This window comes from Pipistrellus kuhlii, unplaced genomic scaffold, assembly GCF_014108245.1.
Source record: "Pipistrellus kuhlii isolate mPipKuh1 unplaced genomic scaffold, mPipKuh1.p scaffold_m20_p_102, whole genome shotgun sequence".
Taxonomy (NCBI): domain Eukaryota; kingdom Metazoa; phylum Chordata; class Mammalia; order Chiroptera; family Vespertilionidae; genus Pipistrellus; species Pipistrellus kuhlii.
The window spans coordinates 388,007-410,784 of NW_023425408.1; the positions used below are offsets into that span (position 1 = coordinate 388,007).

The window sequence follows — 22,778 nt, forward strand, 5'->3', positions numbered from 1 at the left end:
TACTGTTGACATTCTCCAATGCATTCTTCATTTCTGACTGGTTCTTTATGTTTTCTACATTTTTATAGGTCCAATCTTGTTAAAGTTCTCACTGAGGTCATTAAGCAGCTTTATAATTTTTTAATATATTTTATTGATTTTTACAGAGAGGACTGGAGAGGGATAGAGTTAGAAACATCGGGGAGAGAGAAACATCGATCACCTGCCTCCTGCACACCCCTACTGGGGATGTGTCTGCAACCACAGTACATGCCCCTGACCGGAATCCAACATGGGATCCTTCAGACGAGATTGGGCGCGTTCAGGGTGGTATGGCCGTAGACCCAACATGGGATCCTTCAGTCCACAGGTCAATGCTCTATCCACTGAGCCAAACCAGTTAGGGCTATAACCAGTGTTTTGAACTCTGTATCTGATAGATTGTCAGTCTCCATTTTGTTTAATTCTGGAAATTTTTTTTTTTTTTTTCTTTCATTTGGGGCATGTTTCTTCTTAATTTGTCTGCCTCCTTGTGTTTGTGTCTACGTCTCCTGGTTTTGGTATGGTCTTATGTAATAGGTGTCCTGTGGGGCCTGGTGGTTCCACCTTCCTGGTATCCTGCTGGGGTGACCGGCAGATCCTGAGCGAAAGATGAATTATTACTCTCATACACGTTTCTATGAAAGAGAGGCTGAGGCACGTAGCCCTGTGCGCCTGCCTCCCCAGGTTCTCGGGATGACAGCTGGAACTACAATAGAATTAACCTCCAGATTCAATCAGCAGGGTGAGCATCCTTGAGAAAGCACCTGCTGGTCTTTAAAGACTAAACAGAGATTCTAGCAAAACGCCCGGGGGCTCGGACTTGTTTGGAAAAGTCCAGGCAGGGGCTGCGCCTTTGGCAAGGTCCCCCGGAGCCCCGGCCTTTCGGAGAACCCTCCTCACAGACTTTCCAACCACGTCCCGTTCTTCCCCACAGTAGTAACTTGAGCTGAGTGTTCCAGGACTGTCCCTTGTGTGGGCTGTGTGGGCCTCCTGTTGTAGTTGAGCCTTGATTGCTGTTGGCACATCAGGGGGAGGGATTGGCCCTCAGGCTGGCTGGTTGTGAGGACGGCTGTGGCTACAGTGGAGGACTTGTTGTGCAGGCGCTGACCCTCTGCAGCAGGATTCATTCACTTTATGGGGCTCTGGTGCCTGCCACGCCCATCCTTTTCATCCCATTTGTAGTGGTTGGGTGGTGCTCTGGTGTGGTCGGTAGCTGGCCACCAAGTGTGTTGGATCTGGAGCCTCTTGGGAAGCACTCTGGTGCAGGCCAAGGTCGGCCACTGATTCTGCCTTCTCCATGGCCACATGATAGGAGCTACAAAGTGATCTACAGATGGTTGCCACTTGTGCTGAGCTTGGAGGCACCTGGAATTGATGAAGCTTCAAAATGAAGCTGGCTGCAACTAATGCTAGACTTAGGGCTGCTTAGTAAGAGGTATAGTACATGCCAAGGCCAGATGCTGCTTGTTTGGGGTTTGTGAAATCCCCCCCCGCCCACACACACACACACACACACTCCCTTTTTAAAATATATATATATATCTTTATTGATTTCAAAGAGGAAAGGAGAGGGAGAGATATAAACACCAATGATGAGAGAGAATCATTGATTGGCTGCCTTCTGAGGATCAAGCACAACCCAGGCATGTGCCCTGGAATGGAATTGAACCTGGGACCCTTCAGTTTGCAAGCTGATGCTCTATCCACTGAGCCAAACTAGCTAGGGCCTTCTTTCCTTCTAAGGCCAATGGAGTCTCAGTGCACTTTGATAGTTTCCCTTGTTGAGAACTTCTTTGTTTATTTATTTTGATTAGAATACATGCATATCTCATTTACCTATGGTTTATTGCTGGTGCCCAGGACCTGCTTTGCATATATAATGCCAACTTGGCTCTTTGGTCTTAAAATAGATAAAAAGGCAGTTAGTGGCAGGGTTCCATGGTGAGAGAGAGAAAGTGGCATTTAACTGTGTTCTAAAGCCAACAGTAAACAATTGCTCATTTGTTTATTTTTAAATGTATTTTCTTTCTTTGTTTTATAGCAGTCAGCTGAACTATGACTGCATGCTTTAGTAGGATGAGCATTGGGTCATTGAATCCTAGATCTGCCACTTCTTCCCACGTCCCGGGAGAGCACTTTCACAGTGTAGGAGCGAACAGCCTTGTTTGCACCGCTCAGAACATTTTGGAAAGAATCCCATAAGATTCTGTGAAAACTTTTTGAGAAACATTCAGAACCATGTTTATGTTCCAATGAGTGCATAAGTGATGTTATTTTTACTTTTAAGAAAAACTGTCCAAGTCTCAGGAGATTTTAAAAAACCAACAGTGTGGAAAGCAAGCATATGGAAAGCAAGCATTGCCTGAAGAGAAAACATGGTTGGTTGTTTTTTTAAAACTGTCCTAATGTTAATATCTGCTCTTATCAGATTAAGGGGATATATTATATAAATGGAAAACTGAACAAGTGACTTTAATATAAGATTGTCCTTAAGTATCCGCAATTTGAATAAATTAATTAGAAGACTGTAATTGTTTTTGCCTTTTAACAGAAAACCATTTTTTTAATTCTAGAAATATTGCTTTAATTAAACAAACAGCCCATTTATTGTCTTTTCCATGCCAGGCTTTGTTCTGAGTTTTATAAGCATGAATTCCAGAGGTTCTCAAAACCATCCTTTGAGGCAAGTACAACTGTTACCCATTTGACAAGAGAAGGACTTGAGAGGCACAGAGCAGGTTCATACCTGTCAGGTTCCACACCTGGTGACGAGGGAGCCCAGAGCTGACCCCCCTGATGATTGCCACAGCCAGGCCCTGTGCCGGCCTCCTCTGCTGCCGCTGCCTCCCTTCCTTTCTGCCATGGGCCGAGCATGCTGGGAGAGACCGAGGCTTTCTGGCCTCTCCATGGCCTCTTTCCTCCGGTGTCGGTTCCTGTAGTGAGTCAGACTCCATGCAAACATGTGGCCCGGCTGATGCAGGGATCACACACACAGCAGACAGACAGTCAGACATCAGAGTTGGAGAACAGGCCCTGGCAGTTTTCTTATTTGCTGCCGCCCGGTCCCAAGAGTTCTGTCATTGCTCAAAATAGCTGTCATACGCCAGGAGGAATTATGAAGCTTATTCATATTTACCTTTGACAAATCTCGCTTCGCAGGCTGACATCACTATCTTTAGATAGGAGACGACAATTTTGAGGTCTGGGTAAGAACCAGTAACATTGATTTATTGGATAGAAATTCTTACACTTTATGGCAAGGACATAAAAATGATTATGAATATCCTCTCTAATAAAACAGAAACATGCAAATTGACCGTACCTTCGCTACACCCGCAAGCCACTCCCACCAGCCAATCAGGACAAATATGCAAATTGACCCAACCAAGATGGTGGCTAATTTGCCTATCTAGGCCAGAGCAAAGACAGAAGACAGCATAGAAAGAAGCCAATCGCTGCAGAGGGAGTGAAGCTGCAGAGAAACAAGCGAGCAGGGCGGCGGAGAAGGGAGGGAAGCAGGCAGGGCAGCGGAGACCACAGCAAGAAGCCCTATTGCAGGAATCTTCCTGCAAGAGGCCTCTATTACATAATAACTAGAGGCCTGGTGCACAAAATTCGTGCACGGGGTGTCCCTCAGCCCAGCCTGCACCCTCTCCAATCTAGGACCCCTCAAGGGATGTCCCTCTTGCAAGGGATGTCCCACTGCTCGCCTGCCTGCCTTCCTGATTGCCCCTAACCACTTCTACCTGCCAACCTGATCACCCCTAACTACTCCCATGTCAGTCTGATTGATGTCTAACTGCTCCCCTGCTAGCCTGTTTGCCCCCAACTTCCCTCCTCTGCCAACCTGGTCATCCCTAACTGCCCTCTCCTGGAGGCTTGATCGCCCGCAACTACCCTCCCTTGCAGGCCTGGTTCCTTCCAACTGCCCTCTCCTGCTGGCCATCTTGTGATGGCAATCTTGTGTCCACATGGGGGCAGGATCTTTGACCACATGGGGGCAGCCATCTTGTGTATTGGAGTGATGGTCAGTATGCATATTATTCATTTATTAGATAGGATAGAGGCCTGGTACATGGGTGGGGGCCAGCTGGTTTGCCCTGAAGGGTGTCCTGGATCAAGGTGGGGGCTCTCTCCAGCTCTATGGCAGCCGTCTTTCTGTTTGGATTTGTTTACCTTCTATAATTGAAACTTTGTAGCCTTTAGTGAAGGCTTAGGTGGGCAAGGGCAGGTAAAAAGCTTGGCTTCTTTTGTTGCCTGGAAAACCCAAGCCTCCCTCCTGCTCTCTGTGGCCGTATCCATCTTGGTTGGGTTTATTTGCATACTCACTCTGATTGGCTTGTGGGCGTGGCTTATGGGTGTAGCTGAGTGATTGTTAATTTGCATGTTGCTCTTTTATTAGGTAGGATGAGAGTATTTTTGACATACAATTTTTAGCAACTAGGTAGAAACTGAAACAAAGCCAAGTCTGTTTTACTGTCTCACTGCTAACAAGGAAAAGAATTCTTTAGAGCTAAGTCACTTTTGTAGATAGCAAAAAGTATCTGGCATCCATAGCGTGTTTTTTCTTTATAAAACAGAGTGAGTGAAAGCAATATACTGTAGCTTGGGTTGTCGACCTGCTAGCTAAATTGTGAATATTTGGGGAAGCTAGTCCACTTTCGGGGCAGCATTGTAATCTGAAGGAGGACTTCCCCAGGGAACTTGCCTTCATGCCTGATGGGAAGTGAGAAGTGGCAGGTGGTGAGAACTGCCTGTGAGGAGGCACCCAGAGAGCGCCCCTGAGGAGGAGGACAGGAAGACACGCCGAGCTCGGGTGCATGGGGTCGCTGGTTCTCTAGTGCCTTGCTGCTTCCTTGTTCTTGCAGATTTTGCCTGAGTCCTCCCATGGGCAGCATCTGGCATAGAAGGCCAAGCAGTCAGGTGCTGGGTCAGATCCTCGTGCTTGGTGGTGGTGATAGTACAGATCTGATGCTTGAAGAGCCAAGTACCCCTTTGGTACCATTTTGATAAGTTGGGATACAGGCTTCTTTGTTACTGTAATAATCCAAATGTGTTTAATGTTAATGTAATGAAAGCGTCAGTTCTATAAGATGATTATAACCAATTAATGAAAATCAAATGGCTCTTATGTGTGTGTTTTTCTATAATAGCCTATGGTAGTATACATATCTTTTCTTTAATATATTTTATTGATTTTTTTACAGAGAGGAAGAGAGAGGGATAGAGAGTTAGAAACATCGATGAGAGAGAATCATCGATCAGCTGCCTCTTGCACACCCCCCACTGGGGATGTGCCCGCAACCAAGGTACATGCCCTTGACCGGAATCGAACCTGGGACCTTTCAGTCCGCAGGCCAATGCTCTGTCCACTGAACCAAACCAGTTTTGGCGGTAGTATACGTATCTTAACAGATAAATGGGAAGAACCTCCTTAATTTTTTTTTATCACTATGATTGGAATAAGATAATGATTCCTAGTAGTGAATGAGAGGATGTAGTGCTTATAACATCCTATAAAAACCTATAAATAAAGATGAGCTTCTGGATATTGCTATTGAATTTTCTGATTCCTTGCTATCTCTCTTTCCATCCAATCAGGGGTTAGCTTAGACCAGTGGTTGGCAAACTCATTAGTCAACAGAGCCAAATATCAACAGTACAGCGATTGAAATTTCTTTTGAGAGCCACATTTTTAAAACTTTTTCTAACGCCACTTCTTTAAAATAGACTCGCCCAGGCGTGGTATTTTGTGGAAGAGCCACACTCAAGGGGCCAAAGAGCCACATGTGGTTCGCTAGCTGCAGTTTGCCGACCACGGGTTTAGACCATCTATGTCTTCCTGGTTTGCATATGCCTTTGGTTCACTGTTGAGTGTTCCCTGTCTTTAGCCAGAAATTGCTCTGGGTGTGTTATGGTTCTGAGTGTGGAAGGGGCCCAAGTGTTGAAGGCATAGGTTAACCTTCCCAGCCTTGAGTTCTTCGGTGACCACTTCTGGGTGACCCTCTGAGCTGTGTCACTAGCTGCGGCAGAAACCAGGTCCAGTGCTTATCAGAATGTCTGTCTTTATGTGATATTCACTAAATGTTTAGTTAATAAATGAATTAATTGAGAGGATTGTTGGATCTCCTCATCTGAGTACTTTTTTTTTTTTTTTTTAATCCTCACCCCAGGATATTTTTCCATTGATTTCTAGAGAGAGTGGAAGGGAGAAAGGAGAAAGAGAGACAGAGACAGACAGACATCGATTGGTTGTCTCCTGCACGGGCCCCTACTGGGGCTGGGGAACTTAAAACCGAGGTATATGGTCTTGACCGGATCCTTTGGTCCACAGGCTGGCACTCTAACCACTGAACAAACTGGCCAGGGCCTGACTGCTTTTTCAGTGTAGTCTTTTGTGAAGTCACAACTCTTATCATTTCTTAATTTTGCCCTCAACTAGTTAGATAGCTTCACAATAGATTAGCTTGCCTCATAAGTCAGAGAGAGGGTTCACAGATTTTGCACACTTATTCTAATACTAGAGGGCCGATGCATGAAATTTGTGACAAGGGGCTTGGCCCGCACTGCCACGGAGGCCACCTCACCTCATTCCTTGTGGCCCCAGCATCATCGTCTGGGAAATGAGAAGTGGCAGGTGGTGAGATGCTAAGAAAGAAGTTTCTTAATTTCTGTAGCTGAACTGACCTTCCTCATTTGTCCCTCCTGGAGGGTGTGAGAACCTGGTCCTTGACAGTTCACCATGTCCCTTCCAGTGGGAATATAGTCCACTCACAGCCCAGCTTGTACCAGCAGTTATATCGTCTCTTCTGACTGTCTCAGTTCTTTAAGTCTCGTCACTCCCCCTTCTTACCAAGAAGGCCCCCGAGGGGGAGGGGCATACCTTCCCTCAGGCCTGGTCTCTGGAGGGAGGTGCCAGGGCCGCCTGCAGGAAGGCTGATGCTGAGGGTGGTGGGGTTCAAGTCTCCTGGAGTGGTGCTCCCTCTGACAGGCCTCTGCATCCGGACCAGAGCGCTGTGTCAGCCCATCAGGCTCCCAGTGTCCCTCTCCAGAGACCACCGAGGTCCCTGCTGCTGCTTAGACTTCCAAGTTCCCCTGACTGGCCGTGCTGCAGTTCCCTCTTCCATGGGCTGAAAGCCTGCCTTCCCCACTCTGGCCGCCCTCCGCTCCCACGAAGCCCACGGCACCCTTTCTTACCAGTTGCTGGTTCTCCTTGCGCAGAGCATGTGGGGAAGCTTTGGGCGCTGCTGTAGTGAAAGAGCTAAAGGGAGTTGTAAACATCCTCTCCTCTCCTGATAAGAGCACTTTGAAGGTTTTAGGTTGAAGGCCAGTCAGTGCACTGTTGATTCTAGACATCACTGGTTCTTCCACCCGGGCCTGCAGCCTCATGCTCAGCCTGGAGAGGTGAAAGGCTAAAGGGAACCATGATGTAAGAAGGAAAAAAAGTTTAACCAACATTTGTTCCTATTATTACATCAGCATTCTTCCTAAGCTCTCTCTGTAAAAGGACCCCTTTCTCTTGGTACTTTAAATTTAGTTCCCCAGTACACTTAAAAAGCAGAGTGATGGCAGGTGCCGTAGTTCGGTACTGGCACCGCTGTGGAGTGACCACTGCTCAAAGCCACTGTCTGGTGCAGAGTGCATGGGCTTCTTTTTAGATGACTCGCGTTCTCTCCCCTCCTCCTTTTGTGTTATTGAGATAGAAGCTGGTTAACAGTTGTCTTGGTGCTTGGTTTGGTACTTCTGCTAAAAGGCAGGAAGGCATTAGTAATGAATATCGTGCATTGATCGAAGGACTTCAAAGCTGGTAAAGTGACTGGGCCTTGAATTCTTGGGCTAGAGTGGTATCAAAGCAGAACCCCAAGATGGAGCCACATTGTACGGACAGGTGAGTAGCTGATTCAGTTCACAGTTTTTAGAAGTATTATTGGCCCAGAATTATCTCAATAGAGTTTATGTAACTTATCACTTGAAAACAATTACATTTTGGCCAAAAGGTGTCAGTATTAATAACTAAACTGATTATTTTTATTCTTTAGTTAGTGAAAAAGAGTTATATGACAGTTTGACCATTTGATTTTTTATTATTGAAATAGATGTGCACTTGGATTTGGAAGACCGCCTTGCAAAATTTATGAAGACAGAAGAAGCCATTATCTACTCGTATGGATTTGCCACCATAGCCAGTGCTATTCCCGCTTACTCTAAGAGAGGGGACATTGTGTTTGTGTGAGTAACCTTTACCTCCTTTTCTAATCAAATGCCTTTGAAAATAATATTCACCTTCCTAGAAAAGTCTTTTGTTAGAGGATAGCTGCCTAAAATAATAAGATTTTTTTTAAAAGAAATTCATAGACACCCCAGCCAAGTAATTCTACAGAATGTGTGAGAGTCATTAGAAGGATGGGTACCTAAAGGTTTGGGCAGTCACCTCTCTTTCGTTACGGTTTTGTTTGTTGCTATCGAGAAGCCTGGAGGAGGCCAACCATCTCCTTTCCCGCACAGCTCTGTGGCCATGTGGTAACCCTGGGAGACTCCGCTTCTCTGTACCCAGCTCAACCCTTGTCTCTGTTGTCTTGCTTCATGACATGTTAAGAACACAGAAGCCATGCGCTGAGGGCTTCCTTCACTTCCCGTGCGCAAATCTGCCCCCTCATGCATGTATACTAGAGGGGTTGCTCTTTGCTATGGAAAGGACAGAGAGAAGTGGGTATGGCCAGCATAGCACAGGCAGCTGCCTGAACCTTCTAGAAGCCTCCAACCCACGCCTCTGTCATCTTTTGAGTGGACAATTAAATGACCCTTTGAATTTTAGAAACAAATTTACTTTGAATTTTAAAAAAAACCACAAACTTACACCCAGTCATTATGGCTCAGTGGTGGAGCATAGACCCATGAACTAGGAGATCATGGTTCAATTCCTAGTCAGGGTATATGTCCGGGTTGTAAACTCAGTCCCCTAGGGGCGGGGGGGATGTTCAAGAGGCAGCTGATCAATGATTCTCTTCCCCTCTCGTCTCTCTGAAATAAAAAATATACTTTAAAAAATTTTTAAATATATTTTAAAAAAAGAAAAGCAAATTTACTTTTGCACGCGCTCTCTCTCTATCTCTCTCTCAACACCATTGCCAGAATAATTTTTTTTAATGCAAATCTGATTATGTCAGAGCTCCCATTGTTCCTGAAATAATGATCCAGGTCTTTATTTTGATTTTGCATGTTCTAGACTACTTTTTTAAACTTATTTTGTGCCATTTTCCCTCAGGTTGTCCTGCTGTAGCCTCACCAGCCTTAGATACTAGTTTCCTCTCACATGCTAAGTATATTGTTCCTTATCTCCTGTTTAATGCCTGCTCACCCTGCACATACCATCACTTCTGCAGGAAAGTCTTCCCAACCTCTCAGGCCAGGTCAGGACCCATGCTGCGTGTGGAGAAGAACTTAAAGCTACAGAGGTCTGCCTTGTGAATCTAAGACCACATGGCACTCTCAGCCCATCAGGCCTCCTCATGTCCTCAGGCATGTGTAGCACACACCCTCTGCTTTCTGATCATCTTGCCTCAGACTCACAGAATACACAGTGTTAGTAGTTAATTAATTGCCTTTTCATAGTGCTCAGTAAATACCAGTTCAGTGAATGAATGAATGGAGGCTGGAGCTCAAAAGAGAGGTCACAGCAACTGGCCCTCCCTGGGCCTGCAGCCTCCTCCTGCTTCTCACTCACTGTTGGAACTGCTGCTAGTGCAGCAAGCCCAGCACCGGGCGCAGCACAGGCTCTGCCGGGCGCTGTGGGCCACACACTGTTCATTCTTCCCGCCACCCTGCAGCAGCCTGGCAGCTCGCTCTCCAGCACGTGGCCTACGCTAGTGTTTCCCCCTGTAGTTATGAGAATGAATATTTCACTAACTTTTTGCACAAAGTTAAAAAATCCAGTAAGACTCATCACAGACTTGAGAGCTGCTGATTTAAAGTATTTCTGGTTTTTAGTAAAAACAGTTACAGACAACTTCATGTCACCCAGTATCACCTCATACAAGAACCTCACTGTAGACTTTGAGTTTTAAATCCAGAAAAAGTGTACAGTTACAGCTGAGTTTGTATTCTTCCTTTGTCACAAATTAAGTACTATATTATCCTTTTGGTTTTAACTGCTAGGAAAACTAGATTAAATTCACTTCCAAATGTTTCACCCAGTGTCTTTGAACTTCAGTTTCTAGTCAGTCATGAGACAATTTAATTTACTCTTTTTAAAAAAATATATATTTTATTGAATTTTAACAGAGAGGAAGTGAGAGAGATAGAGAGTTAGAAACATTGATCAACTGCCTCCTGCACACATCCTACTAGGGATGTGCCTGCAACCCACGTACATGCCCTTGACCGGAATGGTACCTGGGACCTCTCAGTCTGCAGGCCAATGCTCTATCCACTGAGCCAAACCGGTGAGGGCTTAATTTATTCTTATTACTTTAAATATTTTGCTAGAAATTTGGTAGGAACATTGTAGGTAAAAATGGTGTTTAGTAAGTTATTTTTGATAAATTCATTATGCATAGACAGTGTGTCCAAAGCTTCATTTTCTTCCTTTTTTTGGTAAACAGGGATAAAGCCTTGTCAATAGGAGGTCTCAGCACGGTGGTTGTTTATGTTATTTTAGCCTTTCCTGGTCACTCTACTAAGTATATGTTCACATTTTTTTAATGCAATCCTATATAATAAAGAGGTAATATGCAAATTGACCATCACTCCAACACAAAAATGGCTGCCCCATCTGGACACAAGATGGCCAGCAGGGGAGGGCAGTTGTGGGTTATCAGGCCAGCAGGGGAGGGCAGTTGGGAGGAACTAGGCCTGCAAGGGAGGGCAGTTGGGGGTGACTAGGCCTGTAGGGGAGGACAGTTGGGAGGTGGGGGGAACCCAGGCCTGCAGGGGAGAACAGTTGAGGGGTGGGCCGAGGCCTGCAGGAGAGGGCAGTTGGAGAAGACCATGGCAGCTGGGGGAACCAGTTGCCTGCAGGGGAAGGCAGTTGAGGGCGACCAGGCCATCAGGGTAGAGAAGTTAGGGGCAACCAGGCCAGCAGAGGAGGTCAATTGGTGGGGGAGGGGGGACCAGGCCTATAGGAGAAGGCAGTTGGGGTTGACCAGGCCTGCAGGGAAGGGCAGTTGGGGGCGACTAGACCGGTAGGGAGGGCAGTTAGGGATGACTGGGCCAGCAAGGGAGGGCAGTGGGGGGTGACCAGGCCAGCAGGGGAGGCAGTTAGAGGCAATCAGGCCGGCAAGGAAGCAGTTAGGTATCGATCAGGCTGGCAGGTGGAAGTGGTTAGGGGCAATCAGGCAAGCAGGCAGGCGAGCAGTTGGGAGCCAGCAGTCTGGATTGTGAGAGGGATGTCTAACTGCCTGTTTAGGCCCACCAGGATCCCAGATTGGAGAAGATTCAGGCTGGCCTGAGGTACACCCCCTCCCATGCATGAATTTCGTGCACCGGGCCTCTAGTATTCTTATTAAGATAAGTTTGGACTTACATACACTTTGAAGAAATACTACAGAGATTCTTTGTGCCTTTTACCTAGTTTTTCCCAGTGGTCACCTCTTGCAAACTATACAATACAATAGAGTTTCACACTAGGCTATTGACAGCGATAAAGTTAAAACACAGAACACGTCCATCACCAGAAGGATCTTCCATGTTGCTGCTCCCACGTCCCTCCCAACCTACCCACTATTTGTAATTTAAGTTTTAAGATGAAGTCTATTTATAATATATTTTATTTGTCAATCCATCAAAATACTATTGTTTAAAATGTAATCAATAGAAGAAGTTTTTAAGGAGTCACTTTACTTTTTTTAGTCATTTTTAAATTTTTAAATTACAGTTGTATGAGTCTATTTCTGTTCTGCTTGTTTATAATTTTTTTTTAAGATTCAGTTGTGGGTTTTTTGTTTGTTTGTTTATTTGTTTTATATATTTTTATTCATTTCAGAGAGGAAGGGAGAGGGAGTGAGAGAGAGAAACATCAGTGATGAGCAGGAGTCATTGATCGGCTGCCTCCTACGTGCCCGCTAATGTGAACCAAGCCTGCAACCCTGGCATGTGCTCTTGACCAGAATCAGACCTGGGACCCTTCAGTCCACAGTCTGACACTCGTCCACTGAGCCAAACCTGCTAGGACAGATTCAATTGTTGATAAATACGTATTTATTACAACTCTATTGTTTATACTAGAGGCCCAGGGCACAAAATTTGTGCATGTGTATGGTCCCTAGGCCTGGCCTGTGGTCAGGGCCATCTTCCTCAGCTGCTCAAGGCCAGCCTTGTCACAAGCCCCGCTGCCACCTACCCCCAGTTCCCTGTTCGCTATCAGGTGATCAGTGCCTGATGGCCAGGGGAAGGGACTGAGAGGTCAGCCGTTCCTGCCTGCTTGCTGACCCTGCCCCCATAGCGGGTGGCCATCAGGTGACTGCAGCCTGCTGGCCGGGAAAAAGGACCAAGATGTGGTCAGTGCGTCTCATAGTGACTGGTCCAGCAGTCGTTCTGCCTTTAGGGTCAATTTGCATATTATCCTTTTATTATATACGATAGAGGCCTGGTGCATGGGTGGGGGCCAGCTGGCCTGCCCTTTATCTTTTTTCCCCCCTTTTTCTTTAGCATTTCATATTACTAGTTTGGTGGTGATGAACTCTTTTTGCTTTTTTCTATCTGTGAAGCTCTGCTTTTCAATTCTGAATGCTTCCTGGAGTTGTATGTCTATTTCATTCCCCAAGGTAGGGAAGTTTTCTCTCATTATATATTCAAATAGGTTTTTAGTTTTTTGCTTGCTTGCTTCTCCTTCCAGCATCCCCATGATGTGATTGTTGGTATGCGCTTAAAGTTGTCCCAGAGGCTCCTTACACTATCCTCACTTTTTTTAGATTTTTTTCTTTTTTTGCATTCTGATTGCGTGGGTTTTTTTTGCTTCTTTATATTCCAAATTGCTGATTTGATTGTTAGCTTTATATACTGTACAGTTGACTCTGTGTAAATTTACTCTTCATTTCAGTTAGTGTCTCCTTTATTTCTCACTGGTCCTTTTTTAAAAATATTTTGATTGATTTCAGAGAGGAAAGGAGAGAGAGAGAAAGACAGAAAAATCAATGATGAGAGAGAATCATTGATTGGCTGCTCCCTGCACAACTCCCCCTAAGGATTGAACCTGCAACTGGTGTATGTGCCCTGACTGGAAATCAAACTGATCTCCTGGTTCATCTGTCAACGCTTAGTCACTGAGTCACGCCAAGCTAGGCCTGACTGTTCCTTTTTTATGCTGTTTATTTTCTCACTAAGTTCATTGAGCATCCTTAGAAGCAGTGTTTTGAACTCTGCATCTAGTAGGTTACTTGTCTTGATTTTTCTAGTTTTTCTCCTGGAGTTTTGCTCTGTTGTATTTGGGACATGTTTCCTGTGTCCTCAGTTGGCAGCCTCTTGTGTTTGTTTCTGTGTATTAGGTAGAGCTGCTACCTCTCCCAGGCTTGGTAGAGTGACCCCGGTAATGTAGTAGGTGTTCTGTAGGCTCAGTTGCACAGCCTCCCTGGTCACAAACCGGCACTCAAGGTGTGCCACCTTTTCTCCCCCATGTGAGCTGTATGCACCTCTCTCTTATAGTCGAGCCTTGATTGCTGTGGGCACTTCAGTGGCAGGGATTTAACTTCAGCCCAGTCATCTGCAAGGACCACCGACCTCCGACTACTGTGGAGGATCAGCTGTGCAGGGACCCAACACTGCACAGAACAGGACTGACTTAGCAGGGCTTTGATGCCCTCTGAGTCTGCCTCTTAAGTGTGTTGCTTGTGGAGGTGGTTGGGTGGTGGTGCTTTGACATGGTCTGAAGGTGTTCACTGAGTTTACTGGCTCTGGGGCCTGCCAGGAGGTGCATCCACCTGCAGATCATGTTATAGCTTGCGCTGAGTGGCCCAGGTAGAACACTGGCAGTGGCTGACGTTGGCCAGCGTATCCTAACTCCAAAACCAGATGAAGATACTACACGGACAGAAAATTATAGGCCAAGATCCCTGTAGATGAACATAGATGCTAAAATCTTCAACAAAATATTAGCAAACAAATCCAGCAATATGTAAAAAAGATCATACACCTTGATCAAGTAGGATTTATTCCTGGGATGCAAGGTTTGTACAATATCCACAAATCAATTGTGAAAAAACTATATAAACAATGTAGAATAAAAGTCATGTAATCATATCAATAGATGCAGAAAAAGCATTTAACAAAATCCAGCACACATTTAGGATAAAAACTCTCAGCAAAGTACAAACAGAGGGAACATATCGCAACATAATAAAGGCTGTTGATGGCACACAGCCAACATCATACTCAATGGGGACAAACTAAAAGCATTTCCCTTAAGATCGGGAACAAGACAGGGATGTATGCTCTCACCACTCGTATTCACATAGCACTGGAAGTCTAGCCACAGCGATCGGTAAGAAGAAGAAATAAAAGACATCCAACTGGAAAGCAAGAAGTAAACCTGTCATTATTTGCAGTTGGCATGATACTGTATGCAAGGAATCCTAAAGATCCCACAATAAAACTGCTGGAACTGATAAAAACAAGGAAGTAAAAGATCTGTAGTTGTCAATTATAAGACACTAAAGCAGCCGAAACCGGTTTGGCTCAGTGGATAGAGCGTTGGCCTGCAGACTGAAGGGTCCCGGGTTCAATTCCGGTCGGGGGCATGTACCTTGGTTGCGGGCACATCCCCAGTGGGGGGTCTACAGGAGGCAGCTGATTGATGTTTCTCTCTCATGGATGTTTCTAGCTCTCTATCCCTCTCCCTTGCTGTAAAAAATCAATAAAATATTTAAATATATATATATTTCCTCTTAATGAGCCCAGTTTAGAAGATCTCATGCAAGTTTAATCTGCAAAATTCAGAGTTCTACCTGGTTATGTGCATAGTCAGCTCTGCAAGATTGCTTCTCTTGCTGGTGGTATTCCAACCAGAGGAGCCGCTGTGGTGCAGTGCACGAGTGTTCATGTGTTTCTGGAGAGCATTGCTGAGAGCAAGGCCTTAGCATGCTGACGCAGGGGAAATACAGAGGAGTGCTGCCTAGAACAGAACCAGGATATAGCCTCGTGGGAAGTGCTTGCAGGGGGAAGTGCAAACAGTGATGTATACATGCTCAGGTGTGCTTTATTTATTTGTCACGTTCACATTAACAAGTGAATGTAGGTCACCTATCACGTGCCAAGACCCTTTAAACCCCTTTGGTTGTCCTCTTCCTTACAGAGATAGAGCTGCCTGCTTTGCTATTCAGAAAGGATTACAGGCATCACGTAGTAACATTAAGTTATTTGAGCATAATGATATGGCTGACCTGGAGCGACTGCTAAAAGAGCAAGAGATCGAAGATCAAAAGGTAGGATTTTTTTGAAGAAAATTACTCAGTTCTTTTGTACTCTCCTAACCAGCTAAATTAGATATGAAATGATAATTTGTCATGAAAACGTGCCTGTGGATTACATTTGGATATTAAGGATGTTCCTGCTTATTAAGTACTTCATGTTATAGAGCCAAGTCTGATGTAATTGCTTCATCATTGCCAAAATTATATAAGGCAAATTTGGGGAAGGTAATTAATTAGGCTGCTTTCTAAAAGGAGAGAGAGCCGAGCGGGTTTGGCTCAGTGGATAGGGTGTCGACCTGCGGACTGGCAGGTCCCAGGTTCTGTTCCGTCCAGGGCACATGCCAGGGTTGCAGGGTCGATCCCCAGGAGGGAATGTGTAGGAGGCAGCCAATCAATGTCTCATCATTGGTTTTTCTCCCCGCCCCCTCCTCAGCCCTTCTTTTCTGCCTCTCCCTCCCTTCCTCTGAAAGCAATAAAAATATTAAATTTTTTTTAAAAGAAGAGAAAAGCAGCCTGCGCTGTGGGTGGGGTGTGTATTTTCAGCTCTGCAGGAATAGCTCCAGGTTCACTCGTTTGTTCACAGACATTAATTCATATCAGAATCAAGTGGAAGAAACAATAATGTCAGATCTGAATTTACAAATTTATGAACAAAGTGAGACTCTTAATCCCCACCCCACTGTCATGTGCCTCTAGCAGCTGCTACCTGTGAGGAACAACAGCCCCAAAATGGGTTTCCTGCTTTCTTACCGCCCATTTACCCTTTCCTTCCCCTTGAGGGAATGGTCTTGTTCCTCCATGTTCCATGGGAGTGTGGCAGAGGGAATGTGTTGAGAGCATCACTATTAGAATTATCATTTATTTTCTTCTGATGATGTGCATGCAGAAGGTAGCTCTGGTCTGCAATTCTACGGGAACCGTTATGTGCAGACCGGACTAGGAACCTGGTCACCACAGCCCTGTCTCAGTGTCACTTCCAAGAGGACTGTTCCAGTACAGCTCATTCATTAGAGTCACTGCTAAAAAATGACCATCACATTCCTCATTTTTGTATCAATTTTTTGTTTGTTTTTTTAATATATTTTATTGATTTTTTTACAGAGAGGAAAAGAGAGGGATAGAGAATTAGAAACATTGATGAGAGAGAAATACCAATCAGCTGCCTCCTGCACACTTCCTACTGGGGATGTGCCCACAACCAAGGTACATGCCCTTGATCTAAATCGAACCTTAGACCCTTGAGTCCGCAGGCCGACGCTCTACCACATGTGTCAAACACAAGGCCCGCGGGCCAAATCCATCCCGCCAGGCCTTGCAATGTGGCCCGCACTGCGCTGTCATCACTGCACTCCGCTGCGTTTCCATCACAATGACAGTTTATGACTGTTCAGTAAACCATTCGGCCCGCGATTTAGGCTGGATTTTAGATTTTGGCCCCTTCTCTGATTGAGTTCGACACCTGAGCTGGTTAGGGCCAATTTTTGTGTGTTTTGTTTGTTTGTTTTTTCATATTTGCATTATTCCTATATGATTCTGTTGTCTTTGTTAGGAGACAGCAGTTCTGAGTGCGTAGACTCTTTGATAACCTTCCTCTGTGCTGAAACTGGTTTGGCTCATTGTATAGAGGGTCAGCCTGCGGACTGAAGGGTTCCAGGTTCGATTCCAGTCAAGGGCATGTATCTTGGTTGCAGACACATCCCCGGTGGAGGATGTGCAGGAGGCAGCTGGTCAATGTTTCTCTCTCATTGATGTTTCTAGCTCTTTAACCCTCTCCCTTCCTCTCTGTAAAAATTCAATAAAATATATATTTTAAAAAAAACAACACTTCCTGTCATGCTTGCATTGTAGCTATACAACTAGGAAATCTCTTTTTTAATATACTTTTTAGTGATTTCAGAGAGGAAGAGAGAGGGAGAGTGAGACATATCAGTGATGAGAGAGAATCATTGACCCACTGTCTGCAGGCCCCACTGCGGATCGAGCCCACAAGCCTGGCATGTGCCCTGACCAGGATTGGAACCGTGACCACCTGGTTCATAGGTGAACCCTCAGCCACCGGGCCACGCCAGCTGGGCACAACTAGGAAATCTTAACATTGGAACTATGCCATTGATTACTTTCTACAAACCGTAAAGAGATGTCCCTTGTTCTGACTAGGAATATGAAAGATGTCCTTTGTTCTCCCTAGTAATAGCATGCTACCAGACTGAAGAACATTGCCTTGGGGAATATGGCCAATGACCAGTCTTCCGTATAGAGTTTATTTTGCCAAATTAGTATTATACAAATCTGGAAAACATGATATTCAAGTGTGTGAGTGTGTGTGTGTTTTACAAGATTTATATTATTTGTGAACTTTTTTTATAATAACAAAAAATAAAATTATTTTGAAATGTATTTCCATGTTATAGTTTTTACTAATTAATTTATATTAAATTTTCCTGCCAAGAGTAGGTTTTCTAAATTAGTCTACATTTTTATTTTAAAAATACATTTTTAATTGATTTTTTTTTTTACAGAGAGGAAGGGAGAGGGATAGAAAGTTAGAAACATTGATGAGAGAGAATCATCGACCAGCTGCCTCCTGCACACCCCTCACTGGGGATGTGCCCGCAACCAAGGTACCCTGTTTCCCCGAAAATAAGACAGTGTCATATATTAGTTTTTGCTCCCAAAGATGCGCTAAGTCTTATTTTCAGGGGATGACTTATTTTTCCATGAAGAAGAATGCGGTACACATTTATTGTTAAATGAAAATAAAGGAAATTTATTACTTGTATACGGTACGGTAGTATGGTAGTTGTCAACACAAACCGTGAATCCTACAGTATCAAGAATTTACTCATTTATTCAATGACAATCATGTCATCTTCTGGATCATCATCATAACAATCCAATTTCTGAATTTCCTGGTGAATTTCTTGTGACTCCATTTCTTTCAGAATCAGTGGACCGAATCTCTCATGTTTAGCAATAGCACTGTCTTTAAATGAGTACTTCTTGTCAAGGTGGCCTGCTCGCAGTGCATTTGCAATGCAACTGTCAGTGATTTTCTCCCATGAATTCTTCACCCAAGTCACAACTTCTTGCAGTTTAGGTTTCACAAAGTTTCCACGCTGATTTCTTTCCATTCTATTTTCAATGTACTCATTAATTTCCATGCTCAAATTGTCTTTGAATGGCTTGTTTATTGCAATATCAAGAGTGTGGAGATAGGCCATCATTCCTGTGGGAACCATTATCTGATCTATTTTTCTTTCGTGAAGAAATGTCTTCATGTCTTTAGGGCGGTGAGTGCTGGCTGCATCCCAGACTAGCAGACCTCTTTGGCTCCCTCGCATAACAAGCGGCAGCATTAAATGGACCCACTTCCTTATAACTGCTTGTGTGGCCCAGGCTTTTTCAGTTTCAAAAATAAAAACGCCCAAAACACGTTCAATCTTTTCCTTCTTGCCCTTAGAAATGATTAAAGGTGGGATTTTAGTGCCATCCAGATGAATTGCCAAAATACAGGAAACACGTGCACTTTCGTAAGCAGTGGAGGGAATGCACACTAAGGAGCACACCGCTGTTCAATTGTTGTTTGAGATGATTGGCCCATAAACACTGCAGTTCCATCCATAGCAATCATGTTGGAAAGATTATATTTAGAGAAGTCAGCATTATCAATAAAGGACTTGAATGCAAGTTCTCGCTTAATAACTTGAGTATCTTCCAACCTAAACAATGTTGTACCGGTAGATCTTCTTAAAGACAGCTCACTTCACTGAAGGAAATTATCCAGCCAGTGTTGTGATGCTTTGAAGTCTTCGGGGGCTATGTCAAACTGGTGCTATTGCAAGGGCAAATTCTTGAACCTGAGCCCTATTCACAACCAAATCCTTTGCTCTCCTGTCAACAACCCACTCACAGATCAGGTCTTCCAGCTCAGAAAATAATGGTTGCCGACCTGATCCACACTTGCGCTTTTTAGCATTTCCCTTGTCCACTTGTTCGATGAGGTTACCATACTCTGCTCGCCATTTTCGGACCAATCGGATACTCAACATCTTCTCTTTGCAGAAAGCAGTAAGATTTTGGCACCAAGAGTCTTCCATGATTCCTTTCTTGTACTCTACGGAGTAGCTTTTTCTTTTTGTGCTCATTTCTAGGGGTAAAAAAAAGGAATTGGGGTATCAAGGTGGGGGGAGGGGAATCACAGAATGAAACGGGATCAGAGTGGGGAATCAAAATGGCACAGGAGAATCAGAGCGGGGAATTACCATTTTAGTAACCCCTTTTGATCCTCCTGTGTCATTTTGATTGCCCCCTCTGGTCCTCCTGTGTCATTTTAAGTGATCCCCCTCCCCCCACCCCTGTGCCACTGAACACCTTCACCAGACATCCCCTCTACCCCTTTATCAGACATTTACCCCCTGGGGCCTGCCTGGGGACTGTCACTGGGCTTGCTGGGGCCTGGATCTGGGCTGGAGCAGGGTCTGCCACTGACTGAGAACCTTCAGTCATCATGAGGGCGGCCATGAGCATCAGGTAGTGTCACCAGAGACAGACCAGCACTCACCACCTTTGTGGCGTCCCGTCTGCTCTAATCTCCTGCTCTTCTACATGCATCTGCGAAAGTCTCCTCCTCTCTCCCGCCCCACACTCACCGCTCACTCAGACCTCCGCTCCGCCTCCACACAGCAGTGACGTCAGGACTCTGTGTAAAATCACTGGTTGTCAGGGCGACCCTAGCGACCAGTTTACAGTAAATTAATTTTCATTCTGAGACAGAGCCTGGGGGGGCCTTATTTTGGGGGGGGGGGGGGATGCCTTATATTTCACTCATAAGGAAACCTGTAAGTAGGTCTTATTTTTAGGGAAACACGGTACATGCCATTGACCGGAATCGAACCTGGGACCTTTCAGTCCGCAGACCGACGCTCTGTCCACTGAGCCAAACCGGTTTTGGCTACATTTTTATTTTTAAAGATGATTCTTTTTCAGTTTTATATAAATATTAAAAGTTTTAATATTTTCTACTTAGATGCTTATCTTTCCTTTGAAACTGAATTAAAATATTATTGTGTAGTCCAGGTATGGATCAAATTTTTTGGGGGTGGTGTTAATTTCCCAAGATGTTTCTTGTTCCTTTTCCTACAGTGTTCTGTTGTCACATGTTCTTTAAAAATAAATAAATAGCTGAAACGGTTTGGCTCAGTGGATAGAGCGTCGGCCTGTGGACTGGAAGGTCCCAGGTTCGATTCCAATCAAGGGCATGAACCTTGGTTGCAGCACATCCCTGGTAGGGGGTGTGCAAGAGGCAGCTGATAGATGATTCTTTCTCATCGATGTTTCTAACTCTATCCCTCTCTCTTCCTCTCTGTAAAAAAATCAATAAAATATATTTTAAATAAATACACTGAGTGGCCAGATTATTATGATCTCTGAACACATAATAATCTGGCTACTCAGTATATACATATATTGTATATATATTAGAGGCCTGGTACATGAATTCATGCATGGGTGGGGTCCTACCAGCCTGGCCAGGGGAAAGGGACATGGGCGGTTAGCCAGTCTACCTGCTGGTCAAACTCCTGGTCGAAGGGACAATTTGCATATTAGCCTTTTATTATATAGGTCGGATATACACTGAGTGGCCAGATTATTATGCATTCAGAGATCATAATAATCTAGCCACTCAGTGTAAATCAAGGATAGTAGATAAAAACAGCATTTTATGGAAGAAATAACAAATAACTGAGCATGTGAAAAATAATAATCTGGCTTCACTAATAATTAGAGAAATTAGGATAGCAGTTTTGGCTCGCCCAATTAGGGAACATATTTTAATCATAATAATCAGCATCAACACAGATAAATGTGATGAGACAGAAAGCCCTCTGGGAACCATGGGGGTTTCATTGGCACAGCCTTTAGACACAGTTACATTCCAGTATTCTTTTTCTTTTTTTTTAATATATTTTTATTGATTTTTTTTTACAGAGAGGAAGGGAGAGAGATAGAGAGCTAGAAACATTGATGAGAGAGAAACATCGACCAGCTGCCTCTTGCACACCCCCCACCGGGGATGTGCCCGCAACCAATGTACATGCCCTTGACCGGAATTGAACCTGGGACCCTTCAGTCCACAGACCAACGCTCTACCACTGAGCCAAACCGGCTTCAGCTACATTCCAGTATTCTTAAGTAGCTGTATCCTTGGGACTGGGATGTGGGTACTGTTGTTAGAAGATACTCAGAAGTGGTGTCAGAAATTAAAAGATATTTACGATTCGACGTAAAAAAGCAAAATAAGCGAAACAGCCTAAGTGGGACATTGGGAGAATTGTTAGTTTATGGTAAACCTATAAAGTAGAATATTATTTCTCCCCTAAAATCATGTTTTAAATAATATTAAGTAATGTAGAAATGCTCATAACATCCTATATAATAAAAAGTTAATATGCAAATTGACCCAATGACAGAACGACCGGTCACTATGATGTGCACGGACCACTAGGGGGCAGATGTCAACACAAGAGCTACCCCCTGGTGGTCAGTGTGCTCCCACAAGGGGAGTGCCGCTTATCCAGTAGCCCTGAGCCTGTCTCACGGGTGGCAAGCGCAGCAGTGCTAAGGATGTGGCAGTGCTAAGAATGTCCAACTGACGGCTTAAGCCCACTCCATGGGGAGCGGGCCTAAGCCGACAGGCAGACATCCCCCAAGGGCTCCCGAACTGTGAGAGGGCGCAGGCCGGGCTGAAGGACATCCTCCCTTCAGAGCAGGAATGTCATGCACTAGGCCTCTAGTCCATATATAAAAGCCTAAGCAACTGCCCAGCTGGCCGCACACTGACCATGGGGGCGGATGCTCAACGCAGGAGCTGCTGAGACGGCAGCTTTGCATAGTGCCCTCTTGCACTACGGGACCCTTCAAGGGATGTTAGACTGTCGTTTTTGGCCCAATTCCCACATGCCAGGCCAAGGGACTCCACCTGCCAGAGGGACCCTGCTCACTCTGCAGATGCTCTTCGTGTCCCAGTGCCACCCCAGGTGCAACCGGCCTGGCAGGGACCACAGAAGGTTGGCTCCAGGGTGTGTCTGGCCCATCTCGCCCTGTCCTGCCGGCCACCTTCTAATTAATTTCCTTTCAATGTGCTTGAATCCATCCACTGGGCCTCTAGTAATATCATAAAATCCATGTCCTATAATTATTGCAGTAAAATCCTGATTTGAATAATGTAATTTATATAATTTATATAGATACTAGAGGCCTGGTGCACAAAATTTGGGGCCGAGGTCCCTCAACCCAACCTGCACCCTCTTGTAGTCCGGGAGCCCTTGGGGGATGTCCGACTGACAGCTTAGCACT

At 44.9% G+C, this 22,778-nt stretch overlaps 1 protein-coding gene across 9 annotated transcripts in view; it reads left to right on the forward strand.

The window, feature by feature from the left end:
* SPTLC1 (serine palmitoyltransferase long chain base subunit 1) overlaps window positions 1-22,778 on the forward strand; it is a 66,264-nt gene that overhangs the window by 19,280 nt on the left and 24,206 nt on the right. For 5 of the 9 annotated variants that reach the window (XR_004986682.2, XM_036430183.2, XM_036430184.2 and 2 more), the window contains 2 exons: window positions 8,118-8,250; window positions 15,305-15,434. Coding sequence is in view for 6 of the 9 variants with exons in the window: in XM_036430183.2 (XP_036286076.1) it covers window positions 8,118-8,250; window positions 15,305-15,434 (263 nt within the window). In the remaining 3 variants the exon portion in view is untranslated. Of the gene's footprint in view, window positions 1-8,117; window positions 8,251-8,366; window positions 8,494-14,915; window positions 15,059-15,304; window positions 15,435-22,778 lie in introns of those variants that run through there. The other 4 variants (XR_004986684.2, XR_004986683.2, XM_036430188.2 and 1 more) reach the window with 3 other exon arrangements.